At 41.8% G+C, this 20,069-nt stretch overlaps 1 protein-coding gene across 2 annotated transcripts in view; it reads left to right on the top strand.

The window, feature by feature from the left end:
- The window catches only part of LOC112559287 (DNA-binding protein RFX6-like), a 64,957-nt gene that overhangs the window by 27,046 nt on the left and 17,842 nt on the right, over window positions 1–20,069 (top strand). For both annotated transcript variants that reach the window (XM_025230399.1, XM_025230398.1), the window contains exons 3-7: window positions 9,501–9,624; window positions 12,166–12,227; window positions 12,607–12,684; window positions 16,970–16,997; window positions 18,567–18,674. In XM_025230399.1, coding sequence (XP_025086184.1) covers window positions 9,501–9,624; window positions 12,166–12,227; window positions 12,607–12,684; window positions 16,970–16,997; window positions 18,567–18,674 — 400 coding nt within the window. The remainder of the gene's footprint in view (window positions 1–9,500; window positions 9,625–12,165; window positions 12,228–12,606; window positions 12,685–16,969; window positions 16,998–18,566; window positions 18,675–20,069) is intronic.

Below are 20,069 nucleotides of genomic sequence, written 5' to 3'. Positions count from 1 at the left end.
GCACCTACATTTAAACACTAATATGTTTATTTATTATTTTAATTACTATGACAGCATGCTTATTAGTAATGCAGTCAGGACTAATACAAAGTATTCCCTTACAGATCAGGCTTTATTTCAAAAACAACAATACACAAACTCTTGTATATCAACGTATAAACAGATAAACCTCTAACCTATCAATGTTCATAAACACGACTTATGTCATCGAGCAAGCCTTAAGTCCCCAAGCTCATTCGATTGCAAAAAAAAAAATTAAGTTTCAAATCGAAAAAAAAACAGTATAAATATATCTAAAGATACCACTTCATGCACTTTTACGTACATGTTGACCAAAAATAGTGTCTGTCCTCCAGTTTGATTTTGGAAAAAATGATAAAACAGTTTAAGATTTTATCGGAATGACAGTACTTTGCCTTGAGATGTCTCTACAAACGAAAAAAAAGGACTGATGGACTTTATTTTTGTCCTGCACTTACTTTTCCGTCCTGCCTATTAACACTTTATTTTTTAAATTCATTTCTGCGAGCGTGTAGGACGATTAGCAAATGACAAAGCGACGAAACCGTCACTTCGACTCAATTATCTTATCATGGTGTCATCCAGTTGTGGAGGGAGAGCACTCTTGATGCACAAATACAAGGGTGAGAACTCTCGAGACACTTATGCACCACTCTGAGCTCTCACGAGTGATTTTGGAAGGCTGATAATGTCAGCTGTTCTTGCCTTCACGTGGCTGAGATGACGTCGCCATCTGTGCTCTGCCCATACTTAACTTTTAAAGGTGAATGAGCATTTTTTTTTCCAGTAAGGACAGTCTCGTGCTTGTTAAGGTCGTCTCCAGATACGAACCCATAGCCGATGAAATACACAAGTACTCAAACATGTCCGACAGCATGAAAAATAAGAAGCAGCTCTCGTGGGCAGACCTGATTCTAGACAACCTCGTGAAACGACAGTAAACAAGATGTGGAACTTTTTTCTCATACAACTAATAAACTGATCCATAGAGTGACAACCTGATCCAGACAGTGAACTCTGTGAAAACTTCTCCAGAATATTCTGACCGCCATTGCATCAGCCGGCGGTTACCACAGGTCACGTGACAACTATGGTTGACAGAGTTCGTGCGTTAACGATCTCTGATTCCTTGGCGTGTATTTATTTGTTTGGTTGTGTGAAAATTGGTTCTTGTCGGACCCTAACAGTCGCTGATGGGTTGTATACTATAGAAGTCGTCAGATTATTCCTGGTGTCAGATCTGACGGCCTGTTTACACCAGGTCTGGATTATAAAGATAAGGTTTCTTGTCCTCGCCTATCTCCAGGGCTAAGCTACCTCCTGTGGATAACAGACATATTAACGTTTAATGATAGACCAGATGGCAGCGAAATTCGTGTATACTGTACATTTAGTCTATTGAGCTCACCTGTATTTATCCACACCCACTAATTTGTTTTTAATCTCTTCTTTATTCACAAACAAGCCAAACTGGTTTATAAGCCGCAGGTAAACACAACATGAAAACTGCATCCGGGGCAGTTGGTCTCGTTTTCGGCATGACGAGGGTGTGTGTGCTTCAGCAACTGATCTGATGGTTTCAGTTGTATGCGGCTTTGATTTAAACATGTGAACAGTTAACACTATAACAACGAGAACAGTTAATATTTTAATATGGAGCTCATCAAAAAATTAATCAAAAACAGAAAAAATTGGAAATAAACCTCATCGCTGTTTAAACCGGGTAACAAGTCGCGGCGTATAGTCCGAAATTTTCGGTACTACTTCCTGTTTAAAGAAAATAAAATAGCATTGAAATTCAGCGAAAGGAATGCATGTGGGAGAAAAAGATGGACGACTACAAAAATGAAGTGGGAAGTTCGGGAAGTGTGTGTGTGTGTTCGTGTTGAGAGGACGAACGGATGAGTCAAGGAAATGACTGTAGATACAAGCCTCTGGACATGAACTTTGTACTCTGAGCTACATTGCACTTTATTTACGTTTCAAAATCTGTGTGTGTTGGCTTTCTGGGTTAAGTGCATCTTACGACAGAGCTGAGGGCAGGCGTCACGTGACCCACACACAACCCTTACAATGCGGACCGCTCGGGATGAATAACACTAGAAAACAGCCGTTGGAGAGCTGTCACAAGAGCACAAATTTCTAAGTTAAATGTGAAGTGTGAAGAGGATCGGTTTAACATCCTAGAGGCAGTGAACGGTAAGCGGCTCACCGTGTCTAGGGAACAGTGTGTGGACGATGGACCCTGCACTCACGGTGACTAATGAGTGTGATAGTTAAAGGAAACGGACAGCGACTACCGAAAATAAACATTTAGCATCCACTGGCAATAAAGACTTTGTTTTGCCTCTACTTCTGTATTTTTATTTACTTTTTCACTCGCTAACCTTTTTATTTCGCCTCTTCTCTGTACATGCGTGTTTATTTTCTCATTTTCATTGCTCTCTCTGTCTTCCTCTAGCACTACTTTTCTTTTCTTTTCATCACACACCACCACACACTCAATATCTCACACACACAAACACATTTTCTCAAACATGTATACACACACAGAACACAGTCTCTCTCTCTCTCCGCGCGTTATGAGCGGTTACTCCAGGGAAGTAATTCAAGTCGCTCAAGAAATCTGGACAAAATACTTTCTTGCGACCTTTTCACACGACCGGCATCTTTTCTTCTGCCCCTTGACCTCAGAGCAGATCATAAGACAATCCCACAGCGCCCCCCGCCGGCATCCCCTGGCAATGCTACAGAGATCGCCGCCAGAGGGAGCCAAACTGGCAAAGGATTTACACGGGGATTTCGTAAATGAAAAAGGAGATTTAGATAAGGTTGAATGCATAAGCCCTACAGCTTCCGCCACGAGTGCGCATGACATGTTGGAAGGAACGGGAGGGTCGCACTAAGTGTGAAAGAGTTGTCGCTGCATTAAGAGGCAGTAACTCTAGTCACGTCTGTAGTAATAAACCCACAGCCTGCAGGCAGCTGCTGACTGATACACTGTGTGAACAGTGGTCGCGTAACTGCAGCATCAGTTTAAAGTGTTCATAGAAACACACTAGCAAACTGACTGATGAATGAGTAAAGTAGCGCATGATTGTACCTCCCGATGTCCAGAACATTCTAGTTTCAATGGAATGCTTCGCAACACTCTCCCCTACCTCTCGGATAAAAACAGCGGAGCAAAAAATAATTTTAAAATGTCATCAATAATATAATATACAGTGTACCGTAGCTTATGTAGCTTATGAATTATAGTAGATAACAGTGTTCAAATATCGTGCAGTGGTTGAAGACAATATGTTTCATGGCATGTAGTGGTAGAGGATCTTCCAATCCACGTCTTCCTGTTCAGCGGCGTCAACCCTTTCCCATAGCTTCACCTGCGTTCACCAAGATAAATATTCTCTTTATGTAGTCTGTAGTCATAGTCTTCAAACAAAATGAAATCATATAAAATACTTGAATAAAACAGACACGTTTTGACCTGCTGGACCAGATAGTTGCTGAAGGGGCCGGGTACATTAATTTGTTCTGAAGGAGCTTGCGAATACACAGGCTCATAAGGCTGCTTCCTTTCTGTGACGATTTCTCTCACCACATCCTCCAACTCCAGAAAAGAGGACCTATAAATCCTAAAAGACCGTTTCAGACAGAGCTTGGTAGATATAATAACAAGAAAAAAAGGAATAAATAACCCTTTATCCTCAGCTGAAAATGTCATAGAATAGTCTGATTTGCATAACTATAGAAGATTGAATTATATGTTACAAAACGGGATAATGACAATGAAAGTATTTTTTTTATTGAGCTAAGCTCACTCCCATACTGATATAGGTATTCAAATATATTAATAACCGACAGAGCATGTACATTTATGGACAATAATTATGTCTTACAGGAATTTACATCTCCTTGTACACAGTTAACCTCAAAACATTGTGATCGTATACAGCACTTTGTTACACTTTTGGCTACACTTGGGAGAAAATAAAAAGGAAGAAAATAAGATGTAGAGTAAGGGATATATATATATATACTCGTTTTGAATGTCTTGGAGAAGAATCAGGGCAAGTTCTGTATGACTTTGAGAAGGAAATGTATGTCCTGCATCCTAGTGAAACTGGAATCGACTTCATCTTGTTTGTGTGCGTTCCTCGGTGACCTCGCAGTGTCATCTACTAATGTCCACAGTGTCATCTACTAATGCCCTCACTGTGGACCGAAGCAGCATCTCTTCATAGTAAGACCACGTGATCCAGGGTGGTTAGTGAGTCCAAACAGAAGGATGAAGGTGAAAAAAGATGCGATTTTAGTGGGGAAAAAACCGCTTTTGATTCGAATGTATTTATGATACATTTTTTCACGTTTCGAGTGAGTTTCCGTTTATACTAATCTCGCTGATTGTAAAACAAGAAGCTGACTTCAAAGATGGAATGAAGCAAACCTCACGGAGGTCTTAAACAGGGCAAGGTGAAGTTTATTTGTACAACACTGATGTACAACTTTAGCGGGATATTCGAGAGAATTCTCCGGAAGCTATTTCTAGGTTTTGTACTTCGTCTGCGGTGAAATAAGTAATTAATTTAGACTTTCCCTCTTCCAATAAATACACTAGCACACATATACACGCAAGCACTCAAAACAAACAAACAAACAAACAAACAAAAAACCAGAGAGGCGCGAAAGCAGGATCTTCTCTCTTTCTCCAAGTTTCTCTTTCTCAGTGTGCAAGTACACTTTAAAACATTTTTCTCTTCTTTACTCTAATTATGTAACTTATTAATACATTTAACAGAGACAAATATTTAATTTATTCGTAACGACCTCAAGATATTATTGTTCAAGAAATGAACTGTTTATTATTATGTATGCTTATACTTGGTTGAAACATTTCCTTGCTTCATTTCTCTCAAAGTTTTATCTTATTTTCAACACTAATGATTTATTTCCTCTGCATTATTTTCCACTGTATGAAGTAGGATTTTTTTTTATTTTTTGACAAACTCAAGTTTAAAATTGTTTACTTTGAAACTGGCTGCATCTCCAGAAATTACTAACGATGTTGATCCAGAAACCAGAGTGATGTTATCAGCTGATTCAGATACCAACATCGACAAACCCACACAAAAACACGATCACTCCTACAGACATCGTCTGCTTGTTCACCTTGCACACATTCCTCTCCTGACGAAGACATATTCTTCTTTTTTTTCCATTTCCTTCTTCGGTTGAAAATCCTCTCCGCGCTTGCGCACATCCCATTTCCTGCCCCGCCATTGTGAAGAGCCGTTGCAGTGTATTCGAATTCCTCGTCTCCGGGTCTGAGAGAAGGCAGTGGTTCTCGAAGACGAGCCTCTCCAGACCCTCGAGGTACACGTGGGATTAGGGTAACGACAACCCTACACGATGTGCGGACTGAGTAGAGTGGCCGCAGATTAGGGAGTTGATCGAAAATGGATTTGCGCACGCCGGCTGCATGCCTGGCCGGCCGGGCTATTCCCACAACGCTGGCATCATCAGCTGGCGCAGTCTTGATAAAGCAGCTTGAGGCAACGAGGGTCGATTGCGGGGGTTTTCTGTTTTCTTTACTGAAAGTCTTGGCCATGGTGAGGTTCTCCGTTGTGAAGTTTAAGGTCTTTTCAAACTTAGGTGGTTAAACAAAGTTGGAGTGGTGGGAAGAGCCCTGCTGATGGGGTAGGTCGGGAGGAAAAAAATAAGAGTCTACTAGAGGGTTTGAAAGAGAGAGGACATCAACTTTGGCAAGGTAATTACAGAACCAGGGAAAACCCGTGGTTTGATGGTATTTAGTGGACTTTTCACTACTAATGAATTTTTTCAGGACTTCTTAATTTATCATTTTTTCCATGCACATAATCCAGTAGTTTCAAACTGCTGATATCTACTGTGTCCGTGATTCTCATTAAAAGTTTTGATAATGTCCCTTTGTAGAAAATGGAATAGTCGTTTATTAAAAATAATTCTGTAGGTTATAAATATCTTCGTCGATTTTAGGTTCGAATATCAAAGGATAGGTTAACCCTAATGGATTTAAGTGCAAGGAGGGTATAAATAAATATTCTTATAGATGAATGCATTTTCTTTCCGGAAACTTCATGTTTCCGTGCGTGCATGCAAAGACACATACAGAAGGAAACAGGAGGACATGAAGACAAGGTGCAGTAAGCGAGAGAGATAGAGGGAAGGAAGAAAGAGAGTGCGAGGGACTAGGTGCACAGTGGACCCTCAGAGTTGTCAAAAGCCCGTTATCAAATGAGCAAGGTCCTCCAGGCCCGGGGTTCACTTTCCCCCCGGCTGTCTCATTCCCTATCCTCGTGCTCCCTCGTAAACCACCTCGTCTGGTGCTCGGTCAACACTGTAGATCAGCTCAGGTAGCAGCGATCAGTCTTGCTCCAAGTCACCCCTCTGACACGGTTCCATCTCCAGAATATCGCTTAGAACATCAAAACTTCCCCGACGGCTTTACAACCCACTCGGGCAAGGAAGCTTGGGATACATAAGAAAGCCCCCCGCGCCATGGATAGTATGCGGTACTCGAGATTTCTTGGGTAACCCAGACCCCCAGTAAAGTGAGTGGCGATCTATGCACGTCGTTTACAACTGCAGCAAACATGTTTATTTTTACTGTCTCTATTATTACTTCGAAAACAGCCGACACCTCTTGGGTCCTCGAGTTTTAACACCGCCTTCACTTTGTGAGGCAACGACGCCATAAGTTACTTTGGTTAACAGGCTAGGAGGCGTTTATGGCGGCAAGCACATGGATATTTAATGAATAAATATTTTAAATATCTCTTATAGTGAGTGAGTGAGTGAAAGCTAATTATCTTGTGCCTAGAAATAATTAACAACCAACCAACAAGAGACCTGCTGGGCAAAACTGTCTCCATGTTTGTGTGTTAATTCTGATGAAAGATAATCTTTCTCACCCTCACAAACATGAACACATACACATAAATGTGTAGGAAGGTAAGTACATATGAACAGTCGCATGTTCCTGTATTTACATTTTCTGCGAGGGTCATATTCACACTCCGCAGCAGTACTTCACGCGCGCCGAGGTCATGAGCGACTCAATGCACCCAGTGCCCCTACCCGAGCTCATGCCGTCCCTGGTACCCGCATTAAGACTGCCTGATCCCTTGTACTATCCTTGTCATTCGACTTCAAATTCTTCTTCGATTTATGTACTCATAATTCCTCCTTTAGCTTACAGTCTATCCGCTTGGAGGCAGCACTTAGCCTCGTTAATATGGGCGACAGCAACAGAAATCTTCACTGATTACTTTGTATTAGGTTAGCTTTCGTCGTGTGAAAACCTCCTCCGGGCAACCAATTTGACCTGAATGTAAGCCTCTTGTACATCATGGTGGATCAATTTCACAGACCACTTTATATCAGTTCCCACTCTCCTCTTCTCTCTATTTTATATGCGCGCGCACACACGGTCGGATAGAAAGAATGAAGACAGAAGAGATCCTAAGATAAAAAAATTGTATAGACTTTCAGCAACCCTCTCTACTTAATAAACTAACTTATTGTTCACATTCAGGGTGTCACCGACAACAATATATCACGATGAATCATATAAACTTCCGCAGTAACTGCACGTGTTCACCTCCGATACAAAATATTATGTTCTTCCTTATTAGACCGAGACATGTGGTAGGTCACGTGTGGTTTGATTCTCTAAACTAACGTATCATAAATAAAAATGTTGGTGTCGGGTATGTGAAGAAATATTTTGAACCACAGTCTCTCGCATATCAAGCGGTCTTCCTCTCAGTTCTACCTGTCCATAAATCTTCCTTCTTGTGTCACCTGCCCACCTGCCCACCTGCGGGAATGTGTGACCATCCTTCAGCGGTGGGGGAAGCTTGGGAGGATGTGGCTAGAGCCCAGTTATGAAACTGAAGACCGCCAGATCGCCGTGGACTGGCGAGAAGATAGCGAGAAGACCAGCCTGAGGTCCCCGACTGTAAATCTGTCACGTGGGGGCAAGAGTAAGTGGACTCCGTGCGGCCTGCCGCAGGTCCCTAGGGTTTGTCTGTTTGCCTTCGCATTTCGGCAAGAGCCCTGTCTGCAGATATCTGCCGCATCATAATCCTCCACTTTTCCTCCTTTTTTTTCTGATTAGACTTTTACACTGGTGGACATTTTACTGAGTTGATCGTCTTGGATATTTTCCTGAACATTTTTAGACACCTTTCATTATTTATCTTCCACCCATCGACACCCACATATTATTTTTATATATATATGCATCAGAACTATTTCTATTGTAGAGAAATAAGTCATAGAAAGTCTCATAATCGATAATTAATAAATTAATTATAAGAAAGCTTTTTACAAGCTCACATAATTTTGTAAACAAATGAACACGAGATAATTCTCACATCAGTTGCTAGTACAACTGTTGTGTAACTACTCAAAGTCTAAGAGAATTAGTTTAAATTTCTGACTGTGAAATGTGTGTCAAATATCTCTGCTCCTTTATTATTTATTTTATTTATTATGAAATTTATTTAGTAAAGTTACTAAATTCTCGTCAAATTTGACGAAACGAGCCCCGAGGACAGGACCTACCCCGGGTGTTGATATGTTCACTGAGTACCAGGCTGACAGGAAAGTGTAACATGGCGGGGTGGGTGTGGGAGGGGAGGTGTGTGGAGGGTGGCGAGTGCGGTTATCTTGAATGCGAATGAAGCCCAGTCATAAAGATGGCGGCTCAGTTATGGCGCTGTCAAAGGCCGACTACTCTTTCAACAAATTTATCATTAGCCGGCGCTGACACTGTGTAAATTGTCCTTGTCCAGAAAGCAAGAATTTCAACTTCGACCGCCGCTCTTCTCTCCTAGTCTTACCTTCCTTTATTTTCTGTGTTGGGCTGGTGTGTGTGTGACTGTGTGTTGTTATTCAGCGACATTTGTTCATGTTTTGTGTATGTGTTTGTATGTGTTTGTGTGTTCTTTCTGTCGATCACCCGTCGGTCTATCCACGTACTGGAACTGTGTTGTTTTATCTTCTAGCTCCTCTGCACTTTCAAACATCGTCATGGGTATGCATATACCGACATGCGTAGTAACATAATTACATAAAATTATTTATATATATATACTGTGTTCATACGTATGAAGTTCATGTTTATATTACCTATGAAATTCATAAAACTACTATTAAATTCTGATAACGACATAGTTGAACAAGACATGGACAGCAGACAAAGGAGGGAAGAAGAGACAAAAGCACAGACAAAAAAAAAAGACAAACATAGAAGATGCAAAGAAGTATTGAGAGTTGAGGAAATATGCAGAGGAAGACGAGCAGGTGGGCTAGTCAATAGACAAAAAGTGAAAGAAAGGGTTAGAGGAGGGACTGGGATGATGTGGAGGGATGTTTGGAGTGCACATCGACTGGCAGGGTGGGTGCACCCGGTGATGGACACATTTGTGTTGCAGGCTGGAGGAAAACTACTGCATCTGCGAGGGAGTGTGTTTGCCGCGCTGCATTCTCTACGCCCATTACCTGGATTTCTGCAGACGAGAGTCGCTGGAGCCCGCATGCGCAGCCACCTTTGGAAAGGTATTTCCGGTTCTAATTTTAGACTGAAGAGTTTTGTTTTCTCGCTGGTGCTGTAGGTTATCTGTTTCCTTCTTAGTGATGTCCTGGACCCTAGTTCTCCAGGTAACAACAGGATGCGAGGGTCCAGACAATGAAACTGTGCTGAGTTCAGAGCTTAGAATTAGTCTTAGACAAGAGGTCGAAAATTTGTCAGAGTTCGTGAGACATTAGTCTCCTGAGGCAGGAAGTTGGTAAGATAAAGGTACAGGTCGTCCCGTAACCTATTTGTTGGGGTGCGAGGTATTAAAGACTGATGCAAACTTCCTTCTCCTCACTTCGCCAATGTTCTATGGGGTCAGGTGTTTATGTGTCGATGGAGGAAAGTCTGGGGAAAGTTTTCTTGCTAGACTTGGACAAAGCTTAGAGACTATGTCAGGGTATGTTAGTTCTGAGAATCAGTCAAATACAAGAAAGTCTGGGTATGGATAATATGGCCACTTATTCAATAAATGTTAAGAATAGTGAATAGCATGGTCTTTTGCTTTTATATTATGTATACGTATGTGTGTCTGTATGCCCGCCTGACTCCAGAAATATTATGTGGGTTTATATGCATGGGCTTATATGTATTAGTGGATTTACGCGTGCATGTATGAAGGAATGTGGCTATACACATGTTAGTATGCCTGTAGGCATGTGTGCAAGAATTTGCGTATAGGTTTCTTTGCATGTTTATCTGTATGTATATATATAGATGTGAAAATATTGCTTGTTTATATAGGTATGTTTATTAGCATGTAACAGTATATATATATTTTCGCACACTTCCTTTTCCAATATGTTAGTCTCAACCCTTGTTCTTGTTATTTGTTCCTCTGTATGTTTTCAGTATTTGATTTCATTCTTCGTTTAGTACGGTTGTTTGTTCTTTTAGAGTTCATATGCTATTTTTTTTACTGTCCCTCGTATGCTGTCCATTATTCTTTCTGGTTCTTAGGCACTAAGAGCATGCTCCTTAGGAGTGAGAGGTTTGCGCTTTACATATTTCGCATTTATTATTAGTAATAGTAGTGGTAATTATACCTGAATATGTTTGTACCCTTAAATGTGCATCTGTGTAAATACATAAATGCAAATATGATCAAATGAGAAAAGCAAGAAGTGAGCTCGCACCACTAGTGTTTTTCACCATCTTCCATTTCCTTAAAACTCACTTCTGCCTTCTCCTCCTGAAGATGAAATCAATGCCAGGACACTAAGTGAACACAGGAAGAAAACATTTTGTTTTTCTACTGCTGTATTGCAAGAAACTTTGTTGTGTACGAGACTGCGAAGGAAATGAGAGAACGTAATTGCAATTTGCGAACAAATGCTTGTTTTCTCCGACTGAGCAGATAAGGAGAATGGTTGTAAACACAGCAACGAGTCTGATAAAGCAGTGCTTGGAGGAACACTTCTCGTCTGCTCTGTTCTACATGGCACGCAGACAGAGGCAATCAGACAGGAATACTCGAGAATATCCTACCACGGGACCGGAGCGGTGTGAGGGCATGGAGGATACTCCAGAGCTGAGCGTCCTCAAGATGGCCGACTCGCTCTGGACCACATTCTTCCGAGACAGCAGCTGTGTTGATTGTCACCACGTCCAGGCTTTTACGACTGCAAGACGAGGCCATGACCGAGGTCAAGGACTAGGAGTGGAGGGGGAGAGAATGTAGGGGGTAGGGGAGAAAAATCGTAAACCCTATGAACACTCGGGAGTCTTAGGTTAGGGGAGAGAAGGACACGGAACTTTGACGATTGGGACGGAAGCAATGAGAAATTGAAGAAAAAAGCTTTATTCTCAATGGCTGCCTTAAAAAAGTATATGCGTTTTTGTTGTTTGTTTGTTTGTTTGTTTGTTTGTTTGTTTGTTTGTTTGTTTGTTTGTTTGTTTGTTTGTTTGTTTGTTTGTGCTTTTAAGAAAGCAGAGTACAAGATCATGAGAGAGAAAAAAAAGAGAAGGACCTACAGAAGACCTGGGAGAAATGTATGCTCGTTGTTTTGTCTGCATGCATGTTTAGCTTCGGTTTACACGCAACACAACGAACTCTACTGGCAACAAAAACTGTTTTGTTTGTACAGCTGTACATAATGCGATAACCGGCACCTAGGCTGTTTGACACTTGATGTCATTTTGATTGACTCTTGAGATTGGTGTGGCTAGAAGTTAACCCACCTACAGTACTACACAGATAGCTGCCTTCATTAGCTCTACACACAGGGACAGCCATCTTCAAGAGCAGCTGCTGCCGTCACAATACTAGTCATCATCATCATCATCACACTTTAGTTTGTTTTATTTTGTGTATTTATATTATTTTCTATTATTGATGTACCTTGTAATACTTGTAATAAAATATTGTTTTTCATATGTGTGTGCACGCTTGCAAACGCCACATCGTAGTACAATTATTTAAATGTGTCATTAATGTTATAAAAATTGTGCACATGCACATACCAATGTACATACAACCATAATTACACGCACCTATGTGTTGACATGTTCTTTTTCTCTGTCAGACGATCCGGCAGAAGTTTCCGCACTTGACAACCCGGCGCCTGGGCACTCGTGGACACTCCAAGTACGTGACCCGTCCTCTCCCCGTCCTCTCCCAGTCCCTCCCCGTCCCCCCATTTACTCGTGCCCATGCCCTCCTATCATCATCTGCTCTCGTGACTGCCGCTCTCGACAGAAGGCAAAACATTTGTATAATTGCTTGCACACTCACACGCACGCACGTACGCACACAGAATTTCATAGTGCATGTGGACAGGCAAGCAGATAAGGACGAACACGCACACAGAGATGCAGACCAAATAAACAAAACAAAAACAAAATCAAGCGTGTTAAAGGCAATCTGACAGTCCAATCGCAACTGCAGCAGCCATGACACACCTGACAAATGTTGACATCACGATTGATGCCACAATCTGATTCCACTTATACTGACTACCTTGCAGGTACCACTACTACGGAATAGGAATACGGGAAACCAGTCAGTACTACCATTCTGTCTACTCTGGCAAAGGACTGACCAGGTAGGAATCTCCGTTACTTCCTTCACGGTGTCGAGGGTTAAGGGTCAAAGTTTGCTGCTGTTGCCCGCTTTGTTTATCTAAATCTGTATGTGTGTGTGCGCGCGCGCGTGCGCCTTTCTATCTATTCCTATATAAAATAAAAGAGCAGCTTGAAATGGATTCACAAACCATGAAATATCAAAGGTAAGTGTTAAATAATCAGTTAATAATGAAACCAATCTCAGACTTATAAAACCTTCTATAGACTCTCCGAGTTCGACTTTTTAATTATAAGATTTTTTATGCTAGATGGCAGAAACGTGCAGCATTTGTATCACATTAATACACCCCGGAAAGGAAAATTTTGGTACGTATGCATAGGTTTTAATTAAGCTGAAATGTGCAGATTATTTTTTCGATTGGATGCCAGAGAAACGAGAATAAAAAGAAAGAAAATATATACCGAAGATAACTTTTTAAAATAATAAAATTATTTTTACACTAATTAAATAACCGAAGTGAGTTAGCTTACATAACATGAGGGCACAATTCAATAAAGCACTTTCTTTTAGCTGCTTCCATAACCTTTTGTTAAATGAAAGAAGCATGTTGAGTTAAAGCTCAAAAATACACCAGATCCATACAAATGTATTGTTTCAACTTTGTATTCTCATCTTTGTAAAATTTATTTTTCATAAATATTAAACGGCAGTCAAAAGCTTGTTTACTGCACTCTGCTGACCTCTGTTAAAACAAAAACAAAAAATGAAAAACAAAAATCAGTGTCCTCTGATTGGTTGGGTAAAGGGAGGTGATCCCTCTCCCGCCAGAAGTGTGGAGTGTTACGAACTGCAGACAATGGGAGGACGAACCCTGTATGAGTAATGGCTAAACTATTTATTTCCCACCTCATAAAACTGCGTGAACTTGGCGAAAAGAGCTTTTTATGTCACGGGCAGTGTTAGAATTAACATAAATTACACATCATAATCATAAGAGGCCTTCCTGCGCGTCACGCAGCCGGCGAGAGGGACAACTTGACCGACTTGAAATCCGCAAGAAGGCAGTGGAGACAAGTGAGCCAACGATAGAGAGGCGCGGAAAAAGTAGGGGTCCTCCACAGTCTCCTAGCACTGTAGTCAACCCTCGTGAACAACACTGTCAACGCTTGACGCGGATTTGAAAGCGCTTTGGCGTGGTTAGCTCCCCTGTGAAGATTTACTGCCCTTCCTCGTGCCCCCAGCGGGTGCAATCTTCAAAGAAAGAAATAGGGGAAAAGATTGCATGAATTGAATAAATACATAACACACACACACACACACACACACGGGGTGGGGTAGGTGGTGTGGTGCCCCCTTAATCAACAGCGTACATTTGGAAAATTTTATTGAGTGCTCTTTTCCAATCAAGGAGAAAAAAAAGCCGTTAGCAAACATATTACAAACTACTCTTCAGTCTAATTTGTACGATATCTCTTAAACTGCGAACTTTCTCAGAGATTTTAGGGTTTTTAGTTGCCGAAAAAAGTTTCCCTTTACTAGCCATAAACTTGACTGTTTATTGTGGACCATCGTGTAATATCACTTTAACCTGAATAGCTTGCAGTCATATTCACTGAATCTGGTCAGGCAAGAACAGTTTTTCAGCAAGCAATGTAGGTATGCTAGCTAACATTATTTGTTACAATGCAGGACTGACGGTCACGTGTTTTGTTGTAAAGCATAACAGTATGGTGCGCATACACTACTCGAATTTTGGCTAAACAAGCCACACACAGTTTTAAAGCAAAAATACATTAATATACGTTTTATACCCTGAACCACGATGAGTAAATATCTAAACAATAGCATGTGTCATGCACGTGTCTTTTCGCCTGCTGATGACCCTCCCAGGGACAGAGTACTGAGGTCATGAACGACCCTCCTCTTCACCCTGTGCACCCGATGACCTTACCCTGAGAGAAAGGTCTTTGAAAACAAGATGGTACACGATTGGTTCTTGTCTGAAGGCTAGAGTGTCCTGCAGATGTTAAATGTTTTCTCTCACGAGACATTCAGTCTTCCGGCGATGCCACAACACAGTGAATTTCATTTTCTCTACTTTTTCTGATCATTAAATGCTGCTATGGCTTGTGCAACGAATATTACCCTCTGGGTTTCATTCTTTGAAATAAGAGATTCAGGGGTATGTATTAGAAATATTCGAAAGGTATTGGCATTTTTTCATGGATAAATTTGTTGAAATAAGGCCATCAACGTTCTATGAATATGATGTTTTTCAAATAGTCATCCATATTGTCACTGTCTACAAAAGTTTGAAGCTCAGAGCTCGAGTTAAAAGATATCAAGTTTTTCTTTTTTTATACTATCCACGATTACTTTAAATGTTTTGTAAGCGTTTGATAACGGACATGTTGGAAGGGTTTCTATTTTTTCTCTATATGTAAGTATCCAGTCTTCCAAAAAATTTATTAGATTAGCATTTTCAGAAATTCTTAGCGACAGGTTTTGCCGATGTCACACCATCCTGCACCACTTGTAAACTGTGACATGACAATACCCCAAGCCACTAAGTGCTTTCGCGTGTTACAAAGTTCCATAGACTGTAAAGACACAGTCGTATCCATTACTCCCAATAAAAACATTCTCACTAAATTATCTTCTCGCTAAGTTTAAGCCTGAGATCTTGGCAAAGGAGGAAACGTTTGGCAATAATACTCGTAAATAATGATGTTGAGGAAAGGGTCTAATTTTGCTAAGTCGTCGGGCGCTGGGACCCCTCCAAGTGACATGGCCATGTCTAGGACTGAGATACGAGCTAGTGTTCTTAAAACCCTTCATGCCAAAACATGCCACAATGCATTTCATGGAATGAAACAGGAGCGAGGACTGGAACATGGAGAGAGGCCGGTAAGCTCGCGACCCTTGAGAAAAACTTGGAAGTGTTCTTACGCCGCCACATCACCCCCTGCCGACGACCACCACCACCCTGCTTCACATGTCCCCCATCCTTCAACCCCTACACCATTCCACCCTACCCCGACCTCTCCACCCTCCTGTTGCTTTGCCGGGTATTTAAACCACGCCTGCTTAAGAAAAGAAAGAAAGCAAATCCAACCCACCCTGCCGTGACATTGGGTCCGGCACCTATCCTCTGTCTCTCTCATACCTTACTGGGGTGAGAGAGGGCTCTCATGAACCCTAATCCAGACACTTGTGTGAGTGAAGCAGTGAAGAATGAGTCACAGAACCTCTCTGGTCACAGAATTTCCAAACAGATCCCACACCTGCATTAAAAAAATTCTCTCATTTTAAATTAAAGACCTCAGATACTGAAAGACATTGTCTTCTTGCTGGTTGCCCAGACGGGGACATACCCATGTAAACCTGGCATTAGTTTTTAAATTCTACCCAGATGTGATCAAGCAATGTGAGGACATTTTGCTCGCCTTTGGACCACCAGGAGCTGAAGCAAAGATGATAAACCATCCCATTTTTGCCTTAGAAATTTATCGCAAAGAACCAAAAGTAAACCGCAAAGTAACATTTGTGCTCAAGTGTTTGTTCGGTTGCAGGCTCTCAACATCTGGCTATACATAACACAGTTGTGACACAGACGAAGTGAAAGACATGACATGTAAAAAAAATATGAAATAAATAAGTGGTCTCGCGGGGAGGAGGAAAATGGTGGAGAGGGGATCGAGGAGGGCGATGACACGTGTGCATGGCTTATGATGGGGTACGAGGGAGAGAATGATGGAAGAAGAGTTATTTCTGCAGCACGTGTGATCGACTCGTCCCCAGTACTGCTGTGACTTTGTTGTTATTGTTGCTATGACAAACATACCGCACCACAGCTCTTGACCTCAAAGACAGATACAATGGAAGGAGCTGAAGACAGCTGCAAGGGCACTGAGAACAAACCACGTGACCTAACGGGTGGGGGGAAATCAAAGACAAGATTATGAGATGCAAAAATAATTGTAGAAGTACATGTCATTCCTTACAGCAAATAATAACAGTCTACGATATGTATTTGCTAAAATATGATGCTAGTTTGGTTTGTTGTTGTTGTTGTTTGTAGAATCCTCAGTACTTACTCTGTGTGTGTGTGTTTGTGTGAGAGATACATTTTACACGTTAGTGGATATTGCTGTGCCCCTGGCTGACATTACCTTTGTTCATTTTGCTTGTTTTTTTTATCTGTACTGTTAAAGACTGGCTCCAAAAACTAATTAAAAATAAATTCGAGATACGCTGTTATGATCATTTTCTAATTAAGTTGTCTGTCTATTTGTCTGTGACAGATTCTCGGGATGCAAGCTCAAGAATGAGGTACGATCAAGTTTTACTATTAACGACCAAGCATTCTTTAAAATTTAGTCTTTAAAAAATTCATTTTCAATAACAAGGGAGAAAATGATTTCAATGTCATTTTATTTTCTTCGATAATATTTCTCGCTCTGTTCAAACTCACTGTCCTTGTATCACAATTCAGTCACTGTCCTGACTTGTCGGATCCCAGTCATCGTCCAGGTATCATCCCAGCAGGAAAGTTTTGCTTCCGATTTTGAATCCTTCTCGCAAATCGTGCACTTCAGCAGGTGCGGGTGTACACTGCATCATGTTTTATCACCTGAAAAGGTGTTGGAGTTTTGAGGGGTTTTTTTCTAACTGCCCCGCGCCAGTTGCTGCGAGATTATTCACTGGAGTGCGTCACTCGTCAACGACCATGTTATCTTCAACGCTAAAGCGTGCGGTGGACAAGTGAGAGGATTTCAGTCTGAATACCCTGTGAGCGCCACCCCGGGTGGCTGTTCTCGAACGCTGTCGGTTCTGATTTGTCGTAACACCTGCAGCTTCTACCTGTGTCTTCCGTGCTGATCAGAGGAGACAGCGCCTCTCTGATACAAGGGTGTTCACATGGCGGGTGTTCACTGTGACTATCAGTTGTGTAGCAAGGTTGTTGTTTGTTTGTAGTAACGTGTGTTGTGCTGGCACTCAGTTGATATCTGGCAGCGAATGTGATGTGTGGTGAGGTAACTAAATCTATAAAGACCTGTGTTTTGATAATGACAGTAACAAATCCAGTAGGTTCAGTAGAAACAGTACTGATAGCATCTTCAGCATCTTCTACTCTTGCTTGACCTTCTGGTCATAGAAGACCGGTCAAACCTCCATCCTTTCAAGCCCGTTACATCTCCACGCTCTTATAAAAAATCTTAATATACCTGTATCCCAGGTGTGCATTGGGTTATTTTTGTCCAGGTAAAAATCCGAAAGCCTAATAGTCGTAAAGGGGTTACACTGTTGATGGCAGGTGAGGTTTAGTATCACAAAGGAGTATCATCAGAAACATTTAGTATTGCTCTTGTGTCCATTGCTTTTAACTTCTATGAAAACTCAAATGCCAGTCACAGGTAGATGAACCCAGGTAGCTTTGAAATCACTGGCACAAGTAAGCCTTGAACCAGTGCTCATGATAGTTTGGTGGGTAGAGTAACAGTGTCTGATGGCGTACACACCAGCTGGTGCAATACCCGTGTCACGCAACCTACTTCACCCAGTTCACCCAGTTGACCCAGCTGTGGGGGTAGGTACCCGACTTGCTAGAGGACTGCAAAAGATAAGTCGGAGAGGGAGACGAGAAGGACAACACCCTCAGAAGAGATGACCTCGAGATAAGTGAGGGTTCTGTGACCTCACTCTCCTACGACCTTAGTAATGTCACGACACCACCCGAACCTATTTCACCTGTCAGAAAATGCACAAAGCCTCTCAAGTTTATGTCCAAAACAACATGAAATAACCCCCTTTGTACTTATTCCACTTTAAGCGCAAACTTTGTTCTCCCATAAAGTAGTTGCTTATTTACAATTAATGATTTTGGAACTTTTCTTTCAGGGAGGATTTACTCGGAAGTATTCCCTGAGCTCCAAGACCGGAACCCTTCTGCCGGACTTTCCTAACGCCCGTTACCTGATCCTGCCGGACTCGATGTCAAGGGAAAAGGTAGGAAAGGATGTTGTCATAACTATTTTCCTTCATCGACAGTCTTTGAGGATTTATGATAACAGTGACAAAAGTAGAGCAGCTTGCCCACAATAAGTATGAAACCTGGGATCGCGTTCATGGAGAGAGGATAAGTCGTTGATGAAGATTAAAATTAATAAATGAAGGACGTGTCTGTAAGGTTAAAAGTAAAGGCAAATATGTGTCCATAAATATTAAGGTCTTAGACTTATGATAAACTGTGGCTCGATTGTTGTTTACATGACTACAGTTCGCCTTCCCTTGATGCTTTATACATTCTTGCTGACGAGGACATTTGTTTTCATGCCAACATTCAAAGGTCAACTGGCATATTCACCTCGTTTACCTTCTTCGTAGGAAGAGTTATTAGCAAAGAATGTTTTCGTAGCGAGGATACACCGACCACAAACTGAAAAAAATTTATCAGCGAAAAAAAAAATCAGTGACCAGCAGAAGGAAAGGGTCCATTTCTGGGACTACAGGGGATTTCAACAAAAGCGAATAGGACTGAGTTTATCTAGAAGATAGTAACACTGAGTCTTCCCCACAGTTTTCAAGCGATGAGCCATTTGTTTTTGTTGAGTGTGCGGAGAACCTAAGGACCTTTCTTGAATCGGACAAATTAGGATGAACATTTGGGAAATTTAATAAAGTTTTTGTGCAACTGCCAAATAAAAACCTTCCCCAAAGTAGTAAAATCGTTTATTCATTATCTAAACGGCTTCTGTCATTAGCGCATTTGGGTTTATTTGGACTTGCCGCCGTGCAACCGACCGCAGATGTGGTCGTCATCAGTTTCTGCCGGTCACGTGACCCTGCGAAGGCTGAACCGTCAGTCCAATCAAAAGCGATGCACGCTAACAGTTGAGAAAACCCTTTAATCACCTCCCGTCCGGAGGAGACGGCGGCTGGAAGGAAATTAATGGCGCGGCGATGGGTTCCAAAACAAATCGCCCCACAATGAAGTCCGCCGGACCAGGCCGGGCATGAACAAACGCTATCAAATATTAAAAGGCGGGAAGAAAATTTATTTCTCTTTGGAGCCAACTTTAGGTCTTGTCGACGTCCGCTGGAGCTGATTGTGTGGTGAGGAGAGAAAGAGAATGAGAGAGAGAGAGAAATGTGCCTGCGTGAAAATGCGGATAGGGGTGCGAACGGAGGGAAACGGGTGTACGACGATAGAAAGAAAGAAAGAAATGTGAGAGATGAAAGACAAGCGGGAAAGACCGAGTGAGGGAGGGAGAGAGATAAGAGCTTTGTTGATGGGTGGTGAGGGAGGTTGGGGTGGCTGGGGGATGGGTGGGAGTTGGGCATGTCGGGTACAACGGCAAAAGCGGAGACGGGTGCGAGTTACAGGGATAGGGAGGCTGATCC

Source organism: Pomacea canaliculata, linkage group LG3, assembly GCF_003073045.1.
Source record: "Pomacea canaliculata isolate SZHN2017 linkage group LG3, ASM307304v1, whole genome shotgun sequence".
Classification (NCBI taxonomy): Eukaryota; Metazoa; Mollusca; class Gastropoda; order Architaenioglossa; family Ampullariidae; genus Pomacea; species Pomacea canaliculata.
This window is presented reverse-complemented; position numbering and strand designations above follow the sequence as displayed.